Below are 27,645 nucleotides of genomic sequence, written 5' to 3'. Positions count from 1 at the left end.
TATATATATATATATATATATATATCATTAGTTTTTTTGGGGGGGGGAAAAAGAAATCCAGCAGAGTGTTCAATTATAAGGAAAATTCTAAAATAAGGGCGTATTTATATTTTGTTTACAGAAAGTTTTTCAGCCAATACTCATGAGATGAGGCTGAAGAGAGCTTGATATGGGTATCTAAAACGGTCCTAATTATCGGGTTTGAAACCGACGGTACCAATGACTTGTTCCATCTAAAAACTTTCTACCACAATATATATATATATATATATATATATTTTTTTTTTTTTTTTTTTTTTTTGATAATAATCTTTAAACTAGAACAATATTATTAAAAGAAGCGTACCATCAGCATTAAATACACTGTATAGGGTTTATATGCCGTAACAGAACAACTAATTTGGGATTTTATTTTAATTTAAGTAGCCTTGCACAGTTATTTTTCAAATAATGTAATGCAAATCTCAGTTAGTGATCCAACGGGTCATTTTTTTTTCTCTCATATAATATATATATATATATATATATATATATATATACACATCAAATCTCTCTAAATACTTCATCAGATAGACGCCCCAAAATGGCTGGATCCAAGATTAAATAAAGCAAATAGGGGTTGATACGTCGTAAAACAAAACAAATAAGAGATGATCAAAAATGCCATCTGTGAGCTTCTATGCATTTTCGAACAGATTTAACACACGAGATTTGACCATTTCTAAGCAGAAAGAAGGAGGTATTTGTTTTATGGCTTCAATTTCTCGTTAGGCTATCATTTCGTAGTTCTAGCACGGCCATTATAAGCAACTGATTTAAGGCACCAGCGCAGGAACTAATCTATAAATGTCAGACCTGGGTATCTCGGCCATTCCAATGTTGCCCAATCCATTTCTATCCAAATATTTTATCAAGAAATTCATGAACAACCATTCGCAAAATATGGCCCCCACCTTATCCTGCACGGTATAATCTTTTAGACGACCAAGTGGTTCTTGATTCAGTTTAGGTGCAACAAAGTTTGTTAACATAGCCAAATATGACTCAGTGGATACAGTATCGAAGGGAATATTAACCAGTTATCATATCTCCAGTGCCATATCTCTTGGGTTAATTTGCATGCATCCTATTGGGGTGGGGGGTGGGCACTTTTTAAAGACCCTACCCCCACCCCCTGGAGTTATATCCTTTCACAGATTTCTCGTATACTAATTATCATTTCTCTCTTTCTCTATAATGTGTGTTCCCTATGGAATTGTAGTCGCTTAGATTGAAACTATTACCATTTATTGTGCACGAGTTATATTTATCCGGCGTTGCCCGGAGTGCGACAGAATATTTATCTTGACGATTACAGATGACTAGCAGGGTTACCCGGCGTTGCCCGGTGCAAAAAAAGTTTCGCGTGTTTCTTTAACACTTCTATCTCTCTATCTCTCTCTTTTTCAGATTCGCATTTAAAGTTAACTCATATTCATTAGGCACCAGTTAAGCAAAATTCCTTAAATGTCTACTTCTCATTAAGGCCCCTTAAGCTTAATCCTTAAATTTTGCACATCTTCTAAAGTCAAAATCATGTAATGGATTTTGATCAAAATTAGAATAAGGATTTTAGAAGTAAGTGGAAGGAAACTCAGATGGAGAGGTAAGCAGCAGAGAGAGTCCTCAGAGGAGAAAACTCCTTTAATCAAGTGTTTCAACCCTTAGCTCCTTACACTCTGGGGGTGGGGGGGCACATCCAGATCATGACTTCCAGATGTCTCTCTGCCGCCATGTCTTTTTTTTTTTTTTTCATGCTTCAGTGTCATAGATGGATGTCTTAACTACCGTGAAATTAGGGAAATTAAGATATATAAAGCTGATTTTTAATCCTCCTCGACCAGATCCAGCTGGTGCTCTTCTCCGCTGCCTCACTCATTGCTTTCAGTGCTCTGTTTCGACTCTTTCCTGAGATGGACAGCTGTTTCATGAGATTGTAGGCAGACGAGCCTACAAATCCCCTTGCACCCACTTCAACTGCAAATACGCTGACGCTGAATCCAGCAGTATCATTATATCTTGATTTTAATATTCGAACGGGACTTAAAAGTGGTCCAAACGCTTCCGTTCTAGAAATTCTTTTTACTTTTCCTGGGACATGTATTTTTTGAGTTGCTACACATTTTGTGTGCTCTGAGTGTCAGAGTGGTTGTTCCAGTAACAAGTGCCTGGTTACATTTTAAAGGGCCCATTCCTAGACAAAGATAACAGTGTAGGTATAGGGACTTAGCCCCTGCTTTTAGGGATTTGCGACGACCTAGTTCCATGAATTAGTCCCATGTAGCAGGATTGTACGAATCCCCTTTCCCCACCGGATTTCACTTCCAGTCGCGAAAATTAGCAAGGAATAAATTGCCAAATGAATTTATTTCTAGTATTTTGGTGTCTTGAGAAAGAAAATAGCAGGTCAAACTGCTTCCACCTCCAATCTGTTTCGATAATTTTACATTTTTTAATTTTTTTAATTTCTGTCTTAAGTTTATATACCGATTTATACGTTTTTATTTCTTCTTCTTTTTTTTTTTAACTATTCCAGTTTGAGATGCTTTGTTTCTTTCATACTTATTTCTTAACTTTGCCGATTAAAATGTTATTTTATTTGAATATAAATACTAGTGCAAACGCTCATGAAAAATATTTGACAGAGGAAGGAGGATGTGTACACTTGTTTAGTTAGAAAATGGTAAAAAAAGGAATATTATGATCAGTTGGATTATTCGTCAACTGCTCTCATTATGAATATTATTCACACAATGTTTAGAGCGATGTAATCTTCAGTTGTATCTTGGTGAACTTTTCTGTTGAACTCAGGAATCTGCACAGAATTTCGTATGGAACACTTTATTTAATTTACAGAGGTAACATTCTCACATTTTGCCAGCCATGACCAGGTAGAAGGCATATGTAATTCGTAATTGTGTTCTTCATATCGCCTGCACTGAGGATTGAACCATCAACTTCCAGATCCATAAAAGTGTCACTTAAAACTGAATTTTGCCCAGAACCTTATCCATTACATTCTAGTATAAATTTTGTTTTTATATGACTAATCCTACTATTTATTACGATTAGTGGATCCTCTATGACAACTGGAAACGTTCAGCACAGTGGTTGTCTGCCAGAGAAGCTCCACAATACTTCTCAAAGCCGAAATTGCACCAAATTGACAAAATGCACCAGAAACTCCAACGTATGTGCCTGAGATTGGTCAATATGAAGGGACCAATGCTCCTCCACATGTTGCTCAACTGACCCTGCAGAAGCTGAACGAATTGGACTATGAGACTCTGCATCATCTGCCATATTTACCGAACCTCTCACCCACCGATTAATACTTTCTCAAGCATCTTGACAACTTCCGGCATGAAAAATGCAGAGATGATGTTGAATCGGCCTTCAATGACTTCATCACTTCCGGAACTCCAGATTTCTATGTTATAATCGGATAAATAAACTTGTTTCTCGTTGGCAAAAATGTGTCGATTCTAATGGTTTTTATTTCAAGTAATTTAATTTATTATGAAAAGATTATGATCTTTTGAAGTTGAACGTCAAACGACGACATTATTTTTGCAACTAGCTAATATATATATATATATATATATATATATATATATATATATATATATATATCTACTTCATTTACTCACATAAAATTAATATACGAAAGTATAGATTTATGTGTAAACTTTAAGTATTTACTTCAAAAGGGCTCAATATGTAGGTAGAGCTAGTTAGTAATTTATAAAATATATATGGCGATTAAGCTACACTGAATATTCGGCGTTTCATACACTCTAGGATTCCTCACGCTTATGCGCATCAGCCTGAGGAATCCTAGAGTGGATGAAACGCCGAATATTCAGTGTAGCTTAATCGCCATATATATTTTATAAATTACTATATATATATATATATATATATATATATATGGTTAAATTTTAATTTCTGAAAAAACAACATATAGACACATATATTCGAATTAAAAATTTATTGTTTGACAAAAGGAATATATAGAAAGTGTTATGTTAATTTCCTTAATCCATGGATTTTCAATAATGGCTCATATCATCAGAGGAAATGAAATGCGGTTAGCAAAATGTTAAGCTGTGAATGGACGCTATTTTGCTTTTCAGCACAATTATTGAAAATAGTTTTTTGAGTGGTTGTGGATAACTATATGGGGAAAATTATACGAAAAGAGAAGTTGATAAAACCTGGGCAGTCCATTATCAGAAGGAGTACAATGTCCTTCGGGGTTATAAATCCAGGTGGACAGAAATTAGGTCCAGGAGAGAAGATAATATTCCCATATAGCAAAAGCATATTGTTCTTTATTGATTTTTCGAAAGGTATACGGGGCAGTCTTATTCGTTGGTGCGTTGAGTGTGTGTTGGTTGATGTAGTCCAAAAGCTTTCTCGGTGTTGACAAAGTGTATCCGATGTTTGGTGGATATACCATTCCATTGTAATTATCCCCGTGAGTAATAGAATTTGAGCATTGAATTATGTATGCAATGGAACTCAAAATCAATAGTATGGGTAGCAAAACAGCAAAATAATGGTGCGTTGGACAGTTAGCTTCTGGTATATATATATATATATATATATATATATATATATATATATATATATATATATATATATATATATATATATATATATAATTCTTTACTATAATAATTATCAAATACCTAAAGACACTAGTGTTTCATCCTTTTTGTGGATCGTTAGTGCAGTGTGACATGATTACTGCCGGTCGGGAGATTCGAATATAGCAACGTTGGCACCTCAGATTCCATTAGCAAGAAGCAAATCGTCCCTTAATCGCAAGAAATCTCGTTGAAATTTAAACATTTATTTGTAAATGTCATAACGTCCGTCCAGAGTGATCTAATGATTATAATATCATGATCTGCACATGCGAGATTAAGCGACCAACTTTATTTCAACTGTAACGTGCTACACGATGAGAAACGAGTTCTTAAGGGGTCTGACATAATTATATATATATATATATATATATATATATATATATATATATATATATATATATATATATTCGTAATTTACTATATATTTATTCATAACTTAACATATATACATATATATATAACTATATACACACACACACATATATATATATATATATATATATATATATATATATATATATATATATATAAATAAATAAGGGGGGTAGTCACCAACAATGTGTATTTTTTAACATTATTTTATTATTCCGTGTCTTGGTTTTTCATTGAGAATTCTGTTTGGATCATTGTAATAATGTTTTTAAATCATTGAAATCGTTTTTACGCGTTTCAGACGTTCTGTGAAGCGTCCTCGTCAATTTAAATATACATCTTTCTTTCGTTGGAATTTCTTAACCCATTTTATATAAATATATATATATATATATATATATATATATATATATATATATATATATATATATATGTATATAAGAAAAATATTTACAACCTACTATATATATATAGCTTAATATATATATATTACTCTCTCTCTCTCTATATATATATATATATATATAATTTCAGTAATATATATATATACATATATACATATATATATATATATATATATGTGTATATATATATATATACATACATGATAAGTAGCGTGAAGTAGACTTAAGCCGTTTATAACTTGGCACCATCGCAGCCGTTTCCATCTGATTCTCAATCAAATATCTAAATTCCAATTGCTGCAGAATCAGCCCATTTTATTGTCCTGCAGATAATAATATTATCATTTCGGAAGAATCCTAAACACCATTATCACCAGGTTTATTGTTATCATCATCACTACTGCCCCATCAAAATCAATACCATCCGTGTATTATTATCTACGTTATTAATCAATATTACCCCCGAGAGTGTAGAGATTAATGGATTTTATGCGTAGCGTTCGCCTGGCCCAGCAGAGTCGCATGCCAAGCCAGACATGGGAAGGTGGCGCTTGATCAATGAAATAAGGAGCCCTGGAGGCGTGACATAACAAATGATAAGGTTTGACAAGTGTGGCTGCATAAACTTCTGTTGAGCCCGGACACAGTGACTGACGATGACCACTTGGACATATCGGCTGAACGGTCGCTCAGTCAGTAGATATTTTTCTCAGGATGACCATCGGTATGGTGCTATACTGAAATAGCAACTGACACACACATAGATATTATCATAGATATATTAGCAAACATATAAATAGTTGGGCACACACACGCATATATATATATATATATATATATAGTAAGTTATTAAAAACTTATATATATATAGTAAGTTATATATATATATATACTTATATATATATAGTAAGTATATATATATATAGTAAGTATATATATATAGTAAGTATATATATATACTTATATATATAGTAAGTTATATATATATATATATAGTAAGTTATTAAAAATATATATAGCGATTAAGCTACACTGAATATTCCGTGTTTCATCCACTGTAGGACTCTCCAGGCTTATGCGCATAAGCCTGAAGTGTCCTAGAGTGGATGAAACGCGGAATATTCAGTGTAGCTTAATTGCCATATATATTTTATAACTTACTAACTAGCTCTACCTACGTATTGAGCACTTTTGAAGTAAATATTTAAAGTTTACGCATAAATTTATACTTTCGTATATTAATTTTATGTGAGTAAATTAAGTAGTTATATATATATATGCATATATATATATATATATATATATATATATATATATAACATATATATATATAAGTTAATTCAGTTGACATTTACAATTCTTGACAGTATCTGTTTCATAGCACAAAATTTTTCACTTCTATCTCTTTTTTATATATACTAATCATTATTTAAGAAGCTCAATGTAATTGCAGAGCATGTAATAAATCAATGAAAAAGTCTATATTCCAAATTTCATTTTGTGGACCAATTTACAATCAATCAATCAATGTATTTAAATTTAAATCTATTGAATTAAAGGAATGAATTGTAAGATCGTCAACATCATGAAATTTGGAATATAGACTTTTGTCATTGATTTAGTACATGCTCTGTGATTATATTGAGCTTCTTAAATAAAGATTGGTATATATTATAAGGAAATATAACTGAATGAGAATATTTCCACAGAAATATATATATATATATATATATATATATATATATATATATATATATATATATATAAAAGTGAACGTGTCGTTTGATGCAGCTCTGGAGACGATTTTTGGAGAACACCCCAGGTTGGTCCTCCAACCACAACGTGACTTCAGAAATCAAGGCTGCATCATCTGGGAAACGCTTTCCTTTCAAAAACAACTTCATGGCTGGGTAGAGGTGGAAGTCAGATGGTGCAAGGTCAGGAGAGTAGGGTGGATGGGGAAGGATTTCATAACCACACGCCCGTGCTTTTGATCTGGCGACATGCGAGTTGTGGACCGGAGTGTTGTCCTGCAGGAGAAGGGTACCTTTGCTGATCTTGCCCCGCCTCTTGATTTTGATAGCTTCCCTTAAGTTCCTCAAAAGGGAAGCATAATAGGCTCCTGTAATTGTGGTATCTTTTGTCAGGAAATCTGTCATCACTACTCCGTCCTGATCCCAGAAGACTGTGAGCATGACCTTGCCAGCGGAGGGCTGCACCCTTGCCTTCTTTGGAGGTGGTGAGTCTAAGTGCTTCCACTGCATTGACTCGACTTTGCTCTCTGGATCATAGTGATGGACCCAGGTTTCATTCTGTGTAATCAGTCTTTTGAAAAACTTTGACTCATCTTCTTGGCACATCTCCAAATTCATCCTCGAGCACTCAACGCATTCTCGCTTCTGGAATGGTGTGAGCAACCTGGGAATCCATCTGGCAGACACCTTATGCATATGCAAATGGTCATGAATGATAGTTTCTACAGAATCTGTACTAATCTTGACATCTTGGGCTATTTGGCGAATAGTAATGTGCCAATCTTCCAAAATGGCAGCCTCAACTTGACGGACAGATGCCTCATCAATGGCAGAAGTGGGGGCGACTAGGTCTGGGAGCTGTTTCCACAGACTTCCGGCCATGTTTGAATTCACGATGCCAGCGTTTTACAAGGTCATGTGGTGGGGCATTATCACCATAAGTTTCTTTCATTTCATCAAAAGTCTCCTGTGGTGTGCGGCCTTTTCAAATACAAAAACCGGATCACTGCTCGACATTCAACAGGTTCCATTTCACACCTGACTCAGTTCAAACACCTGTAAAACAGAAACCACAATTAGTTCAGAGCTGTAATTTTCTACATAACCCGTAGAGATATAAACTATTGAACATGCAAAATTTCAGCTTGATCAGACAACTGAAAGTGGATTAGAGGCATTACTTACTGCACGCCCCTCGTATGAAGCATAAAAATTGTTGTTTTTGATTATTAAATATTTTATTTTTTCGTATTTCAACTTGTTCTCCGCTCTTGATGACAAAATGTAACGAAATAACAATGAAAGACGTTAGAAAAACTGGAAATTCGTTTTTTTGGCATATTTGTAGATATTAAGAGATAAAAAAAATTTAATATCAAACGACTTGAAAAATTAATTGGATTTGGTCATGCGCATAAATAAATATGCGTTATTCATCTATACAAACAAAGATGTTACTCGTTATAAACCACTCTTGGTGTATGATTACTATTTCCTGTTAATTCCTGTGTTATGTGACCAGTAGTTTAAGAGTTTATCGATTAAATATGTATACACAGACAGACACACACACACACACATTTACTGTTTTATTTATATAGATTATTCTTAACTTTTCTAATTACTAGTTAATATATAGTATTTATCTTCATACTAGGTCTTCTTAGAGGTGATTATAGCCTTACACTGCATTGCATTTTTTAGCTTTTGCATCTTCCAAAGGATTAGTAAAATATATAAACGTCTTTACAGATATGTGTACTTTTTACCTACTAGACAACGCCGTTAACGATTTAGCTATACTTAAATAAGAAGTGTAAATTGTTGGTAGTATATCCGTGTAAGTATTATGGACAGTTTTGTAGTCATGAATTTGGGATTTCGATGTCAGATTGCCTGGGGTTATTATGGAAGTGGAGCGAGAGAGGGTATTGTGGAGCACACTGGAAGCAAGCGAAATGACATTTCCAAAGAACTAGAGTTGGTTTTAAATGAGGACCAAGCATCTCTCAAAGACTCTCATGCCTCGGGCGCAAATGCCCAAAGAATAATTTTTCCTGGCTTTCTAAGAATTTTAATTGGAAATGATAGCTACCATTGTTACGCTGTGTCACTGCAGACAGAGCCTAATTTCTTGCATAGAAAACAAAAGGAAAATATAATCAGCATAAAGCGGAAGAAAAAGAGATGTTGAAGGAATTTAAATACTCTTTAATATTATCTTGAATAGTTAATCCTCTTTTTTGTATCACTAATGAAATATTTTACAGTCATATTAGTGACGGGGCGATTCCAATATTCTTAAAATGTTACCAATTGCATACTAAATTTCCGATTCCGATAGCATTACCGATTCCGATTCTTTATGAATCTCTAAATGTTTAAATATAAAATGGTTATTTTTTCTGATTACATCAAGAAGAAAAAAAATACTTGTTAAATGTACATATATTTTTTTCAAACGTAAGAACACACTTGTGAGTGAATGATCGATAGTCTTTAGTTTTATTGAATGTTTAAATCAATAAATATTTTTTTTAATTTTATTATTACTACCATTGGTGAGAGATTTCTTTTTATACAAAATCAAATAAAAAAATAGTAAAGGAATCGTTTTTTGGCATCAGGAAAAAGGTTACAATGTTTTCTGATTCCAATACCGATTCCAATATCGATTCTGATACTCCAAAATGTCTCGATTCTTTCAATTCCCGATTCCGATTAATCATCCAAAAATATTTTTTGGAGTTGGAAAATTATCTGAAAAGTGACAAAATATTTTGTTAATTTTCAGCACAGGGGATAGATATCAAAATATCCAAAAGGGTTCACATTTTTTTTTTTTTTTTACATGAAGTTCACCACTTATCAAGGCCCAATGGCCACTCAGGGATAAGGATTATTGTGTGTACAGTAATCAAAGGGATAGTGTAGCAATAGTATTGGAGAATTGGGAAGGTGTCATTACTTAGGGGGTGGACGGTTCATCAGGAATTTGTTTGTGTTGGACTTGAAGACATCCAGGTTGAAGTCGGGAGGGAAACAGGCAAGCGGAACAGAGTTCCACAGGCGTGCAGTTCTAAGAAAGAAACTTTGTTCATGGTATCTACGTTTTGATTTAGGCACAGATAGGGAGTGGGGAAAATTATTGACGGTGGTTTCAGCTAGTCGGGTGTTTTTTGAGAAAGATTGGCGAGGGAGGACCAGAGAATGGAGCTCAGACGAGCACCTGCCATGGAAATAACGATAGAACAATGACAGGCTCGCTGTGGGAAAGAGGTTGCAGGGTAGAGAAAAGGGCATCCCCTACCAAGCCACGGAGTCTATTTTGTACTCTGTCAAGGCAGGATAGGCTGTTTTTTGCAGCCCCAGCCCAGATGTGGCAGCAGTACTCCATCTTTGGACGTACTTGGCTCTTATATAGATAGAGAATTGCATCATTAGTGAGATATCTTCTGGAGCGGTAGAAGGATCCCACCATTTTCCCAGCGACCTAGGCCACAGACTTGATGTATGTGTTCCATTTAAGATCAGGTGTAAAGGTCAAACCCAGGAGCTTATCAAATCCTGGGGCCTCCCTTAGACGAGAGCCATCCATTTCAATTGATGCCAGATGGGGATCAGAGCATTTATGATGTAGAGATAGGAGCTTGGTCTTAGATGCATTAAAGGTAACCAGCCACCTTCTTCCCCACTGTACCACACGCTCAAGATCAGAGGAGAGAGAATCAGAGAGAACATCATAATTTACGGCCTTTGATGTGTTGCCATAGATGGTCGTGTCATCAGCATAGATGTCATTTATTTTCTTAAAGGGGCTTTATAACTATAATATTTTTTTAAATCAATATTAACAATTATTTTTATACCTACAAACAAGAGTGCTTCATGCTTATGCAATCATCAGTGTAAAAAGTGATAATTTCTGTTGGTCAGAAGATTTGAACCCTGTCACAAAGTCACTTTTGCCTTTGTAGGCTAGCATTTTACCACTGGTAATTAACGCAAGAATTGGGGAAAATTAAGTACCTATAAATGCCAAGTCAGTGGACTATGATATATTTTATGTATGCCTATAATACAAACAATTTGAATTTTTCTTGTATATCTGATCTGTTTGCTTTATAAAAGTTACTGTTTCTTTTGCAATTAACTTATTGTATTTTTATTTCTACCTTCGGATTTTATGTATAATTCCTGTTTTTCCTCATATGGGTCATGATGCTAATCTATAACTACAGGGTAGAACGATAAAATTGTTGCCCTAAAGGAAACAACAATACAGCTTTATTTGAAAACTTTTATTGTAAAAATCAATTCAGGCAACTTATGTAGTAGAGGTGACATCTATTCAATGCAGCCGCTTTCAGCCTCAATCGATACGGGTTCGGAACTGGGAGCATACCATTTACACAAGCACTGGTGGGAGCTCGGCGAATATGCTGCAGGTAGAGGCGATCAGGCTGGTTTTAGTGTTGTGGAAGGTCATGTTGGTGATGTTCTCAATGTATGATCGAATGAAGTAGTCCAGCGGTTCAGGTCGGGAGAGGAGGAGGGACAGTGAGAGAAGGGTACAAAGTCGTAGCACTCCTTCTGAAGGCAAAGATGTGAGGTGGCATAATGTGACTCTCATTTGAAACCACACCAAAGGCCATAACTGTGAGTCGTCTGATGCATTGAGTTGTGCCCTCAATCATTAAACCATTCGGATTTTCATTTTGAGGGTGCTGACAATGGTTCTGTTGTTATAACTTGTATCAGTAGAGAGCGCGAGTTGTACAGCTGCACATCTCCGATCTCGCTCACTGAACATTATGTCACTTTCAGACATGATAGAAGGCTCCTATCGCTGTTGGAATTTGTCCACAACTGGCCAACTAGTAGATGGTCTGCAACAAAAAAGAAAGCCGGTTTTCATCAAACGGAAATTGGATCAGGTCGTCTTTTCTAAGGAGACAATTTTATCGTTCCACTAAGTATAATGGGGTGTTAATTCACTGTGTTGATGATGATATTCAATATCGATTAGAATAATATCGTCTCAGAAAAGATCATGCATGCATTTTGAATTCTTGGAGCATATGTAAATGATTATTTTTATTACCATATATATATATATATATATATATATATATATATATATATATATATATATATATATATAGTATTTATATATATATATATAGTATTTATGAAATAAATATTGACAATTATTTTTATATCTACACACCCTAGCTTTTCACGCTTATTCAATCATCAATGTAAAAAGTGATAATTTTTGCTTGTAGGGAGATTTGAACCCAGTCACAAAATCACCCTTTACTTTGTAAACTAGCATTCTATTTCAAGGCCACTGGCAATTAACACGAAAATATGAGGGAAGTTAAGTGCTTATACATGCTAAGTCAGCACACATACATAGTAAGCTGACAAAGAGTATTCACCACCAGGAAGGCGGAATATTGCATTTGCACTAAAGTGGAAGAACAGAAAATACTGAAGAAATTTAAAGATTACTTTGATATTCAATCATCTTTTTCATGTAATGAATGAAATATTTTGTTTTGTTACGCATTCATATTGCTGAAGTTAAAAAAATAATCAGAAAAGTGACAAAAACTTTTCTTAATTTTTTGCACAAATGTCCAACAATGTGAATCACAGTTGCATGAGATCTGGAATATAGGTTTCAAATCTCGATATGGGTACATTTGCTGTAGCTACTCACACTGATGAATTGTAAACTACAAAACAGCTGTCTGTGGACAACTATGTATAATAACATTAAAAATAGAAGAAAAGGAAGTATTATCTGGTATACACCACCCTATAATAAAATACTAAAAAATAAACTGGGTAAGAAATTTCTAAATCTCACAAAAAACACCTCCCTATAACCAATCACTTGCATAAAATATTCAATAAAAAATAACTAAAAAATGTCCTGCAGTTGCTGCAAAAACTTAGAAAAGATAATTAAAGCACACAATAATAAAATACTAAATGAGATCAGTAGAAAAATAACAGAATGCATAAAAGGTGACTAATATAATAATAATAATAATAATAATAATAATAATGATAATAACAACAACAATAATAATAACAACAGCAATAATAATAATAATAATAATAATAATGATAATAATACCAACAACAACAACAATAATAATAATAATAATAATAATAATAATAATAATAATAATAATAATAATAATAATGACTAGAAAATACAACGAACAACAATAATGAAAACAGTTGAAATATTACGGAAAACCCTTGAATGTGGAAACTAGCACACAGAAGCAACAAGTGCAGGCCAGACAAACTGCTGCAAAGACAAAACATGAAACACTACATAGAACCAAGAACACTGAAACCGCATATCTATAAGTTCTCTAACCCAATCCTACCCCTATTGCCACATCACTGCCTCTCCTCCCAAACTAAAGAGTGAGACCAAATAACCAAGTAGAGTTAAAGAGGAAGGAAAGGCCGATGAACTGATCAGACTTCAGCCGAATAAATGCGAAGAGAACTGGGACCTTGGGGAGGCTTATTGCAACTCAAACCCCAGCAAAGACCAATAACTGATGCCAACGAGAAATCAATGGCAAGCAACTGTTGCGATAATGCAAATTTATTTGAAAATGTTATCGAAAGAGGTGGAAGGTACTGGAAACCTGGGGAGACTTGTTATCACTCAGCTTCCAGGGAACACCACAGGCTGTTTTCAGGGAAATATCTCTGAAGACCTGTGTGAAAGCTCCTTGTGAGCCAATAATTCAAATAATAACAATAATAAACAAAAAAACAACAAAAAATAATGCTGACATCAACTGGCACCACACCAAATAGATGAGAAGAGTTGAAGAGGATGGAAAGACCGAGGTGAGACAAAGCACTAACCAGACCGCCACTGGATGAGTGCAAAGATAGAACCACTAGAAATAATAATAACTCAAAATCTAGTCGCCATCAGCCAAATAGAAATAAGAAAATTCATAATAAAGAAAAAAGTAACACTTGTGCACTTTATCCACTATAAAATGAATGCCTAACCAAAAGTATTGTTTATCAAACTACAGTATTTGACAAAGAAAGACCGTAGTATAACAAGAAGTATTACATGACTTGCTGAGATTTGAAAACCAGATAGTTTGTTTTGCTTATCGACTCCAAATTCTCATAACTAGTTTACACCTGAGGGAGCATAATCGTATTTGCCAGCTAGACTAAATGTTTATATCTATGCTATTAATAAAATTCTAAATGTTTATTTATTTACGTGTGTGTGTGTGTATATATACCAATAAAACTTTTGAAAGGTGTGAGGCCCTAGATTTTCCTTATCTATACATGGTCCGTAACAAACAACGTTGAGTCACACTAAAAGCTCGAAATAAGGGTTTTTGGGTCGTTTCGTGGAATTGCGGAAAAAGTTACCTGCCCATGTCAACGGAATTTAGCATTGTCTGTATACAGTCGCGGTGACATCTTATGGCATATGGACAGGACTTGTGGTGCAATGGATAACGCATCTGACTACGGATCAGAAGATTCCAGGTTCGAATCCTGGCAAGTTTGTAATAATTTTATCCAATGTTTACTCATTATCCTTACCCTTGTTAGGGTTCTGGACAAGGGCTAGTACCTGGCTAGAGATGAAGTGCAGAGTCTACAAAACCATTATCCTGCCAGCCCTGCTGTACTCAGTAGAGACCTACACTCTGTATAGAGAACACATAAGGAGATTGGAAGCCGTCCAACAGAGACACCTGAGAAGAATCATGAAGATCAAATGGAGTGACGGAAGTTCTCAGGAGAGCAAACCTAAATAGTGTGGAAGCTACCCTTGCTACTATGCAATTACGATAGACCAGGCACATGGAAGAAAACCGAATTCCAAAGATGATCTTCTACGGGGAGCTGGAAAATGGAACCCGCAAGATAGGAGGTCAGAAGCTTCGCTACAAAGATGTAACAAATCGGCACCTGAAGGCAATGAACATCAATGTCGAGAGTTGGGAGGAATAAGCCAAAGAAAAGAGTGGTTGGCTGAACAGCCTCCACAAAGGAAAGAAAGAAATGGAGAGAAAGATTAGAGAAGCCTTAGAGCTGAGACGCTATAGACGACACAATCCTGGCACCCACATGTGCAGTGCCTGTGACCGGATGTTTCACACAGAAAGAGGACTATGCCAACACCGAAGGATAAAGCACTGAGGCCCCGACTAGTCATCGTCAAGACTGACGGACTGCATGGTGATGATGATGAGTTAGGGTATTTTTGTTTTTTCAATGATTTTTTTTTTTTGCGCATACGGTAATTTCCAATACTCGAAGTTCGCAGTGTAAGGGTTGATGGTAAGAATATGTTGAGTGTACTTGATATTGAGTGTACCTGATTTTGTGTTTAACTCGGCGTTGTGTGTGCTGACACGGCGCAGCCACTAGTAATAAATATTTATAAAGCTTTATTAAGTATTGAATATGTTTAACAAAAATGTAAGCCTTCAGTTTAGACTTAAATTTAAACTCCCAAAGTCGATGCTAACCTTGTCCATACGTGCCATGTTATAACAGTTTAAGATATTGACCAACAATCAGTTCTGGATGGTGAAAGTTCAATTCCTACTCCAGACGATAATAACTAAGACTAACATAAAATAATTTACACCTACCTGAGAACAATCATTCCCACGGATTAAAAAAAGGGTTCGGTATGAGATTATAGATTCCTAGGTTCGAGATAAAACTTCCTGTGTTTGAAAGGAGCCACCTGAAGAAGGTGGAAGATTACATCAGCCGAAACGTTGTAAAATTAAAAATCAAGATTAGAATAGTAATCCGAATGATACTAATTATCGCTCCTTGTCTTTAAAATTCCGAATTCAGCAGTCGGTAAGCACGAAAGGGGAGTGATCTAAGTACTGACCAAGCTCAGCATTGCTTAACCTGGTAATCATTCTTTAAAATATAGTGATAAGGATATATCCGTTTCATTTGATTGCATAGCTTTCTTCCCATCTTCAGCTGTTCTCAATCTGATGCTTAACGTGAAGTTTGTTATATTAATACATAAAGTCACCCAAACAGCACCATAAAATCTGACTAATCATTCTGGCCTAGTCATTACCACAAGTCGCATAAAAATAAATGACCTGTGGTCAGTCATTATTAACAGTTAGATGAAAGATCTATTAAGCCATCAGTCTCGTATCAAGCCTTTCAATTAGGCGCCCGGCTGCTTCGGGAATGTCCGACTGTAGATAACTATTGCTGGCTTTTGGCTGATTTCAAAATGTCTCCAGCGCTCTTCCATAAAAGTCCAGTCTTTCATTTAGCCAAGTAGCAAAATTATTGCCAGTATTTTCAACCTACCTTCAGGCACTGCTCTGGAGGCCGCCTTAGTTTTAGTTTTATCGCTTACTTAAAATGCTGTCAGAAAATAAAATTATATAGAGACGTTATTAAAAGTAACAATATATGTTAAAACAAATAAACAAAAAATAAAACAAACAAAAACGTTACTGCATATGTGCGTTAATCTAATCCAAAAGGCTGCTGAGCCTGCTTATTTCAGGAGTGCTCTGGAGGCTTCCTTACCTCTTAAAATAATGGCAAGAATATATACAGTCGCTTTTAAACAGTAATTTCTTTTTTAAATAAATAAATTAAACGTTAGTGTGGGTGTGTGCTAATCTGGAGAATAAGGTAACCTACTAGCAGAGTCCCATTCTTTGGAGGCCTCATTAGTTTTAGTATTCGACTCCTTAATTACTAGGGCTATGACAACAGAATATTCTTGACTTGCCTTTTTTTACTCTCAAGTATATATCCAACACAGACAGTTAATCAACCTAGAACCACATCATTCTATATAAAAGCATATAAGATATCAACGGATACACACTCGAGAGTCCAAACAATGAAAAGAATATGCTGCTGTCCCAGCCCTATTAATTACAATGTAAAAACAATGAGGAAGAGTCAATTTTAGCAGTAACATCTAAAAACAAAAACTAATATATATATATATATATATATATATATATATATATATATATATATATATATATATATATATATATATATATATATATATATATATATATGCATATATATATATATATATATATATATATATATATATATATAAACAGCCTCGATTCAATCTCGAAAGACAAAGGATATTAACTGAAGGGGCAGCTGCAGGTGTAATTGTGAGGCAAATCTTGCGCAATCTCAAACCACACCTCTCCTGAATCGGCACTGTTTGAGTCTAGTGGCAAGGAGAAGTCTAGGACGACTGGAAACAATGCTGATATAAGCGGAGAGTATATATATATATATATATATATATATATATATATATATATATATATATATATATGCATATAGTAATTTATAAAATATTTTTCATCCACTCTAGGACTCTTCAGGCTTATGCTATATATATATGCCAATGTACTGTAATCTGACACAAACATAAATTCCATCTAATTTCCTCTCTCTTAAAAATTGCTATGACGTTATATGAAAAATATTTATTTCTTATAAAATATATAATTAATGATTTTAATTTCTCCTAATTTTTTTTTCTTTTTCTTTTTTTTGCTATTAGTTCCTAATGTTTCTAAAATTATTGATATTTTTATTTTCTATTATGTTTCTGAAGTTTTTAGATGAGGATTGATAATTAATGTTATTTGGGTTATTTGGACTACTGTTCTCATCTTTGGTGTATTTTCACAACGTTTAGGCCGATGTAACCGTCGACCTTCTTCTTGTCAAACTAAAGATATTTCGAACAGAGTTTTAATCCATGGCAGTAATAAGCTTTTAATTCCATCAGCCACGCATTAAAACCAGTAGTATAAAGGATAAAATACTAGGTAAAATTTAGCTCCAAGGGAAACTTTTCTGGAGTTTAAAAGTTCAATTTTCAGTGAGGCGCAATATGAAGAATAATATTGTGAATTACTTAAACTTCTACCCGGTCATGGATGATGGAATGAGAACATGCTACTCCGTAGATTAAATAAACGATTCTGTTTGAAAATTCATGTAAATCCTCGAGTTCAACAGTAAGATTCCTGAGTTCAACAAAAAAGGTTCCTGAGTTTGACAGAAAGATTCCGGAGTTCGACAAGATACACTTGAAGAAGGTCAGAAGTTACATCTGCTGAAACGTTGTGAAAATAAGATCCACAAAGATGAGGACAGCAGAATCCGAACAATCCAAATTATAAAAAGTAATTGTCTATATTTTTCTTGTCACCTTCTGCTTCAGTTTATATGTTTGTTTAGTGTTTCTGCTTCTTTGAGCTTCATTATATGAACTGCTGGGACGTCGAAATATACTATTTTGTATACATTTGCCAACAATAGTTGTATCCGGCACAATCATGTTCACACACCGGTTATCACCAGATTACCAAAGTTAAGCAACGTTGAGCCTGACCAGTACCAGATGGGTGATTATTTGGGAAAGCGAGGGGCTGTATGTACCGCGAGGTAAAATACCAGATTGAGAAACTGGCACAGTCTATCCTTCCCTCAAGGGTAGATGGGACTCTCTTAAGCCATGGTGCCTACGATGGTTTAAGAGAGTGCCATCTTGTGGTGGCGTCATGATAAAAAACACCCTAGAGAGCCCTGGCGAAGCAGCAAGTATTCAGCTACCAACAAGATTTGAATTACACTGTAAACTCATGTATTGAGTTGAGTCTTGACTATGGCCATGCTAGATGAATGGAGCCGTATCCGGTTTTCTCATTTAAATACGTTTGCCTGTTTGCATATATGCCTTTAATTCTGCATATGGTTTATGCTCGTACCATTTGTCTGAATTTCCAAAATATATTTGCTTGTGTAGTTCTCAATAGATCCCCTTTCTAGCCCAATCATATCAGTTTTTTGTATTCCTTCTGAGCTAGTGTTTTCTACATTTACTTATGTTGTGATTTACCGTTTCGTCTCTTTGTCAACAGAATCTATATCTATTGTTTTCCTGCGCTTTGTCTATTTTGTCTTTTATAAAGGGTGTTCTGTGCAGATTGCTTTTCTCTGTTCGGGTGTCCTTTTCGTTGCCATGTCCATATGCTTTCATACATCTTTTCTTTGTTCAGTCTTATAAATCATCCATGGAATTCGTGCAACGTTCTTTCTTTAATTTTTGTTTTATTTCTATTTTGGTTGATATTTTGTTTCCCGTTTCGCTCCTCTTTGTATTTGTCAGTTGTAATCAGCCTTTCTTTATTTTTATTTGACTAGTTCTTTTAATGCCCCAACCGTGCAGTTTTCTATACTTATCAATCCTCTTCCCTCTTCTTTCTTTTTCATATTTTATTTTCCTTCAGGTGAAACACATTATGAATGATCATGACTCATTTTTTGATTCACATCACAGAATTATTCACTTGCTCAGTTTATGAAAGGTCCAGATTACTTTACTAGGGTCCCTTCTCAAGTATTTATTCCTTTATTTGATGTATACTGTATATTTTAATTTCAAAGAACTTTCTTTATTTTCTAACGTATTCTTTTCTAATCTTTACTTTAATCTCTGTTAATTTGATGGCGTCCATTTCCAGAATTCCCAGATATGTGCAGCAATTGCCTTCATCGCCATTCAGTAGATTTGTTACTTTTGTCGTTTCAAATTTTCCCTTCTTCATCACCAGTAGTGCACATTTTTCCATTTCAATTTCTATTCCTATATCCTAAGATTCCTGTTGTGTTTATTATTATTTTTATCCCCTTTTTGTTTCTTGCAAATAGTTTAAGATCATTTCTACACATGAGATGGTATTTTTTCCTTTGTCTTTGTAAAGTTGTATCAGCATTGACCTTCTTTACTATGTTGTTGAGTGGCATCATGACTCTTATAAAAAGCAGTGATTATTATTGTTTCTTACTGAAAACTTTCACATGAGTCACTATGAGACATTGCTCACTGCCAATAAGATATAGTGGTTCCTGGAGTGTGAGTGATAAAAGTTTTCCCAGACTTCAAAAATTCTACACGCTTTTCAATAGCCACTGCAAATCACTTTATGCACAGTCTTTGCCAATGATTTCTGACTGATAATGGCAAAAGGTTTTCTCTGAAATTTGAGTGGCAATAAGCCTCCACAAGGTTCCAGTATTCTCTGCACACTTCCAGTGGAGGTCTGTATGGTGTTCTCTATCCTCATTGTTTCTATCTTCTTTAAAAATGTATGACTATGTTGTTTTGTTTGAGATATGGCATAATCACATTGATATACCGGTTCACATCAGATCACCAAAGTTAAGCAATGTTGAGCCTGGTTATTACTAAAATGGGTGACCAATTTAGGAATTCCAGATGCTGTATGTAGGAGGACGTCGACACCTCCCTGCAAAAGTTGCAAAACCTAATGTTGTCATCTCCTCTGACAGGGATATACTTGCGACTGGGGACCCCTTATGAATTTCATACTCTCAAAGCCAGTTAAACCTGAATAGGGCAAGTGTCGAGCACCGACACTATGTTGTTTGGCATCAGCTTGTAATTATGATTCCCTTTCTTTGTTCACATTAGACTGTCTTCCATATGCAGTCGTTTCTGTTGTAGCATTCACTCATGTAATTTATTGTTTTGTCTCTTTGTTCACAGAGTCTATATTTATTGATTTCTTTGTTTTTTTTTCTATATATATATATATATATATATATATATATATATATATATATATATATATATAGTTCATTTTGATCGTATTTTTTCTTTAAGTAGCAATTCTGTTCATTTTTTCATAGCCATGTCCATATTATTTTGTGTGTCACTTCTTTGGCCTGTCTTATAAATTTATACAGTCTTATAAATTTATATAGCCTCATAAATCGTCCATGCAGCAGTTCTCTTCTTATTCGGTTTTTCCCACCTTTTTACTCCCAGTTTTGCTGCTTTTTGTAGTGATCATTTTGACAATGTTCTTGTTTTTAGTTCAGGTATTTTCCTAGTTCTTTGAGCGTATCCTATACACAACCTTTAGATTTACCTGTCCTCTTCCCCTGTCTACCCTTTGTCCACAGAATCCCTCAGTGTCATCCTTCTGATGTAGTACATTTCTCATTACCATTAGGTGCCTAATTCCTCCCTTTGTTCACCCTATGAAGACTCCAGAGCATCTTAGGAATTCTCTCTAGTTTTTGAGGAGTTATCTTCCCTTTCCTTCCTAATTATTGTTTTTCATATCATCTTTATCATTATGTTTAGACTGTTCAAGAGATTGCTATTATCTAGTTTGAGAAACATTTTATTTACAACAAATGTAGTCACAAAAATTTCAACTAAAAACAGAACAAGACCTTATATAAAGTAAAATAAATAAATAAATAAATAAAACCCGAAATTTTTTAGATGAGGATTAATCATTTAGATTATTTGGATTATTCGTACTACTGTTCTCATCTTGTGTGTTATTTTCACAAGGTTTCAGTCGATGTGACCTCCGACCTTTTTCAGGTGTATCTTGTTGAATTTGGGATGCTTTCTTTTTAACTCCGGAAACTGCATGGAATTTCAAGTGGAACCCTTTATTTAATCTATGGAGATAGCATGCTCTTGTTCTGTTAACCAAGACTAAGTAATTTACAATTGCATTTTTGTGTCGCTGCAAGGACCCATGATATGGATAAAGTACTTGGTAAAATCCAGTTGTAAATTACATTCTTCTGGAGTTTTAAGGTTCAATCCTGAATGCTGGCAACACTCAAAATACTACTGTGAACTAATTAGAACTTTTACCCAGTCATGACGACGAAACACGTGCCAGTAGATAATTATATTTAAAAAACGATATATATATATATATATATATATATATATATATATATATATATATATATATATATATATATATATGCCTAAGAGCATGTCTCAGAGGCTAAGGAATAAGAGGAAGAGTTTTATGTTTTCATTTTGATTCTGGCTGATGGCCCTAAAGTCGTGTATATACATATATATATATATATATATATATATATATATATATATATATATATATATATATATATATATATATATATACATTAGTTTTAATCTAACTACTATTTATTAGATTTAATATAATTATTGACGGAGAATTGTGTCTGTAATAATATATACGTAATTGGCATGAATTAAAATAGATTTAAGTGTATTTTACGACCGGGCAAACCCGGGCGGCCTTCTAGTGTAATTAAATTAAACTTTCTATTCTTTGCAGATTCCGGAGTTCATCAGATAGATTTCCCAGTTTGATAAGATACACCTGAGGAAGGTCGGAACTTGCATCAGCCAACACATTGTGAGAATACCACTCAAGATGAGGACAGTAGTCTAAAGAATCCAAATAATACAAACCAAATACCCATTCAAAAATATATGACATCTAATAATGATTTCAACTGATCGCCTTTCAAACCATATACTGCTTTATTAAGTAAACTCTAGATAGGCAAGGTGCAAGGTGGAAGAGCTACTCAGAAGACATTATCCTTTCTGTATTCTCATTACATACCTGACAATTCCTCACCATGTCGAGTATCTGTTTCACTCCAAGCCTGTCCACTGTTGGCACGAGAGTAAGTTGTGGACACCCCACTGTTGTGAAAATCGGGGGCCATGACTGGGCTTTTTACGTCTCCGGCAACCCCAAAAGGCTCTGCCACATCCCGAACGCAGGTCTGTGGACAATAGAACACAAAACATTGCAGCATATATCTATATTTATGCATATATAGATATGGATGAGTCTGTAGGTTTGGGTGTGTATGTATATTGAATATATATATATATATATATATATATATATATATATATTACTATTTCATATATATATACTTATATTATAACATAATATATTATTCATATTGTTTGCTTTAGTATGTACTTCAATACATAATACATGAGTATAGCCTATTAGTAATATAAAATATACTTATGGCAATTAAGATATGCAAAAAGACTTTTTTATTCTCAAGGGAAATTATCATACTACTTTTTTTTCTTTTTTTTCTTTTTCTCACATTCACCCCTAACAAGGCATATCGTAACTTGAACATAAGGGGCTGATATTTGGGACCATGCCTAGGAAAGATTAACAAGATGTTGGTTCACGTTACATTTAAATTTCTCCATATCAGTACAGTCAGGGAAGCAGGTAGCAGGAAGGGAATTCCAAAATCTAGCTGTTCAAAGGAAGAAACTATCAGAATAGAAAGCTCTCTGGCATTTGCATGGAGTTACATTTTAAGATTGTTTTTATCGTTAAAAAATGCTAACTAGTTTTCGACCAATCAGTCATTGTTTTATTACCAAACGCAATAGCTATTCGTTTCCTTCAACTAATGGATTTTCTTCCCATTGTTTAAAACGATTTTGACAGTCTTCTATGTGGGCCATGCAAATAAAAAAATAACATTAGCATGCATAACAAAGTAATTTTCTCTGTCATGTAATCGTTTTGTTATAATGATAATAATTCAAATCGAAAATCTCATATTTAAAGCAGAGGGTGAAGCAGGTAATAGTATGATAGCTAGAATTAGGCATGAATGAAGTTCAAGGAATTCTGCCATTATTAAGTTACCACTGTCAACCAAGGAAAGAGTCTATTAGACATGTGTATTCAATGTAAAACCTGGTCAGTGAGGGTTGAGGACATGCGTTTCATGAAGAGAAATTATATGAGACAGATATGATGGACGTGTAATGCGAATCTTAAAAAACAGGCTTAGTTCTGATGACCTCAGAGAAAGATCAAATCCAGACAGTATAGGAAGGTCATGAGCAATTAAGGTTAAGGTCAAGTTCATAAGAGAAGGTAAAGGAAAACATGGGAGGAAGTGATAAAATTGGACAAGAGAAAGAGGGATAAATAAAGACCTGGCTAGATATAAATTAGTTTGGGTGTCAATCTTTTAAAGGCATTCGATGCATGACAACATATAAAACCGACGTTAAACCGATGATGATGATGATGATGATGATGATGATGATGATGATGATGATGATGATGATGAAATAGTGTATAAAATAAACAGAAACGAATTAAATGCTAATAGCTAACAAAAGAATTATTTGACAGACGAAATTATTACTTTTTCTGGATCGCGAAATGCTGACCCTTTGTTTGCTTGACCTATAGAGAAATGAAGAGCGCCATCTTTTTTAAACATAGCGGCAAACGCTCGACAGTTAAAGGAAAGGAATAGGTAAAAGGGATGGATGATAAAATCAATAACCCTTATAGATTGAAACATATTATCTAGCAAAAATTTGAAAAATTACATGCAAAATAATTTTTAACGTATGTTTAAAGAAAACTTGTGTCAATGAAAGTTTCAGAAAATCGAATAGAAAGACGTATCAGTGCAAATATTAAAAAAAAGAGGATCAAAATGGTTAATTAGAACTCAGAATCAAAATGAATGATTCTAATCGAGTCCAATGCCAAAAGTCCGTCAACAATGAAATGATTGGTTCCAATAAGGTCCAAAGCTAGAAATCCGTGAATAATGAAGTGAATGATTCCGATAAAATCCGAATCCAAAAATCTGTAAAAGATCAGAATATGGATAGAAACACGATGCCACGAATAAAGATTTATGCAAATTCAATATAAAATGGATAGTTCAGCAGATGAATTCAAATGTGTCCTTTCATCAGTTGAACCATACACTTGATATCTGAATTTGCAAAATTAGATTCAAAGTTCTCCAAATTTATATTTGAATTTTGTGCATGGATAAAAGCGTTGATTAATAATTAATTTTAAGTGAGAATCCTTACTGTCGGCGATAATAACTAGAATAACATAAATGAACACTTCTAACTCGTCATGGCTGACTGGATAAGAACATTCTACCCCATTGATTAAATAAAGGATGCAGTTCGAAGTTTCATCTTGGTTTCTGAGTTTGGTTCAAAGATTCCCAATTTCGAAAAGATGCACTTGAAGTAGGCTGTAGGTTACATCGGCCAAAACGTTTTGAATGTAAAAAACCTTGTTAAGAATAGTAGTCCGAATAACCTGATAATACTCATACATGTTTGTTAAATAAGCAGTGATGCTCATCTAATAATAAACCTTTTTGGATTATGACCAACATAATAACGTTACATAGTGGGTGTGCATATCAGAGAGTATATCGGGGATGTATATATTGGAGGACGAGATAGCTATGTGACACTTTACAGTTCTTTTTAACACATCAGAGAGGAGATGTCATTATTGATGATGATGGTGGGGACACATGATACTTTGATGGAGTTATACAAAGTTCGTTTACAAGATGGTAGATAAAAATATTTACTTTATAATGACGACGACGACAAATATATAATGATTCTTTACTCGACCAGCTGGTTGATTGATGAATCAGGAATTCAAGCTTTAACGATTACATGGTCTTATCTCACCCCCTTTTGTCTCCAAGGAGCATCAGCTTCCAGGCTGACCGACCCTCACGGAGTCTCCTCTCTGCCTCTATATCTTCTCTCTGTCTGTCTGTCTCGAACCGATCTCAATATTGGAAACTCTCTTCTTTATGACATCAAAGGCATGTGTCGACACATGAAATTCATTCACGTGGATTTCACCTAGGTATGTCCAAACACGGTCTTGGCAAACAAAGTAATTCCTAAATGAATTGTTTCATTTCTAACCTATTTATTTCATCATTATTTCTAAACTGCATTGTTCATATCTAACTCTGACATAAATAATATTTAGTTATTTCAAAGAAAAATGACAATCCTTCTACATTCCTAGGATTTCAATATGTATCCTATTTTTAACTTTTCTTACAGGGTTCGATTCTAACCTTTTCCAAATAGCATATTCAAACTTATCTATTTAATTACTGGCGTCTGTCCCCTTCTTATGTAACAAGAAAAAAAGGTTACACAATTATTAGCGAGACCCATGGAAATTCCGCAGTAGTATTTTTTGTTATATTGTTGCTGTGTAATCTATGGACGTGCAAGGTGACCACAAACCTCACATCGCACTACTTTTGGCCAAACTGAAAAAAAACTTAGCTAAGTACCCTGCTTGGTGTAATTTCAGAATATTTCTAGTTAAGATGAAGTTACATCTGAGCTTCAATCAATGGCTTCCTTGTCAAAACCCTTGTAGGAGTTTGTGACATATTACCATTATATGGACGTCTGGCACAAACACATATCCCATGCTATTTATGTACCGTCTTTGTAGATTCTAGTCTGAAAGCGAAGAAAGTGTATATTAGTTCAAGTTTTATGCTTGACACAACTACAACTTCAGGGAAGTGACGGTGGCTCAGTGGTTAATGATGCAAGCTGACAACCTGAGTGTATCGAGTTCGAACCCAGTGTGTTCAACAGGAACATTTTCGCTTAGGAACGTTGGCAACCTTCAAGTGGTTCATTCTGTAAGTACCCGATATTCATAATAGAATGATATTGAATGTCAACAAAAATCATCATCATCATGAATAATGCTCAACAAACAAAAAGCCGGGTTCGTCCAATGATGGAGTACTGTTGCCATATCTGGGCAGAAGCTGCTAGTAGCTGCTTATCCTGCCTTGACAGAGTTCAAAATAGACTTCGTAGCTTAGTGGGGGGGTGCTCTTTTCTCTTCTCTGCAACCTCTTTCTCACAAAAGAGACGTTGCAAGCCTGTCTCTGCTTTATCGTAATTTCCATGGCAAGTGCTTGTCTGAGCTTCAATCAATGGCCCCCCCTCGCCAAATTTTCATGAAAAACACACATCTAGCCAAAACCACCATCAATAATTTCCCCCACTCTTTATCTGTGCTTAAACCCAAACGTAGATTCCATAAACAAAGCGTCTTTCTTGAAACTGCACGCTTGTGGAACTCTGTTCTGTTTTCCTGCTTTCCAGCTGACTACAATTTGATTGTCTTTTTTTTTTTTTTTTTATTACATTTTCACCCCAAACAAGGCACATTGCCACTTTGGTGTAGGGGGCTACTATCAGGGGAAACATCTACTGGGGTACTATGTAGGGATTAGGGCAGCGAGATGTTGGTTCACGTTGCACTTGAACTTATGCATGTCAGTACAGTTGGGGAAGCAGTGACCTGGAATGGAATTCCAAAGTCTAGCAGTTCTGGGGAAGAAACTACTGGAGTAGAAAGATCTTTTACATCTAGGGATCTCTACAGTGTGGGGGTGGGATTTTGCAGCTTGTCGGGTCTGTCGAGGGTGTTCACGTCGTGGGGGCACAAGTGCTTGCAGTTCTTCAGAGCATTCACCATTATAATACTTGTAGAACAGGCAGAGGGATGCAACGTTTCGACGATGGGACAGAGGCTGAAGTTTAGATGCCAGTTTAGGGCCTATCAGATTTGCGACTCTCTTTTGAACCCTGTCAAGGAGCGAGAGACTAGTAGCCGATGC

General features: G+C 34.7%; 1 protein-coding gene and 1 non-coding gene across 6 annotated transcripts in view; one reads left to right on the top strand and one right to left on the bottom strand.

Annotated features, from left to right (window-relative positions):
• Positions 1-27,645, bottom strand: part of LOC145242518 (protocadherin beta-2-like) — a 329,075-nt gene that overhangs the window by 10,173 nt on the left and 291,257 nt on the right. For 3 of the 5 annotated variants that reach the window (XM_080105584.1, XM_080105583.1, XM_080105586.1), the window contains one exon: positions 22,758-22,923. The exons of the other annotated variants lie outside the window; for them this stretch is intronic. In XM_080105584.1, coding sequence (XP_079961710.1) covers positions 22,758-22,923 — 166 coding nt within the window. The remainder of the gene's footprint in view (positions 1-22,757; positions 22,924-27,645) is intronic. 5 annotated transcript variants of the gene reach the window in all.
• On the top strand, positions 14,739-14,811 carry Trnar-acg (transfer RNA arginine (anticodon ACG)). Its single transcript has one exon. It is a non-coding gene; the product is annotated as a tRNA-Arg (tRNA).

Source organism: Euprymna scolopes, chromosome 21 (genome assembly GCF_053919585.1).
Source record: "Euprymna scolopes isolate OS-2025 chromosome 21, ASM5391958v1, whole genome shotgun sequence".
Lineage (NCBI taxonomy): Eukaryota > Metazoa > Mollusca > Cephalopoda > Sepiida > Sepiolidae > Euprymna > Euprymna scolopes.
Note: the sequence above shows the minus strand (reverse complement) of the source record. Positions and strands in the feature narration are given on the sequence as shown.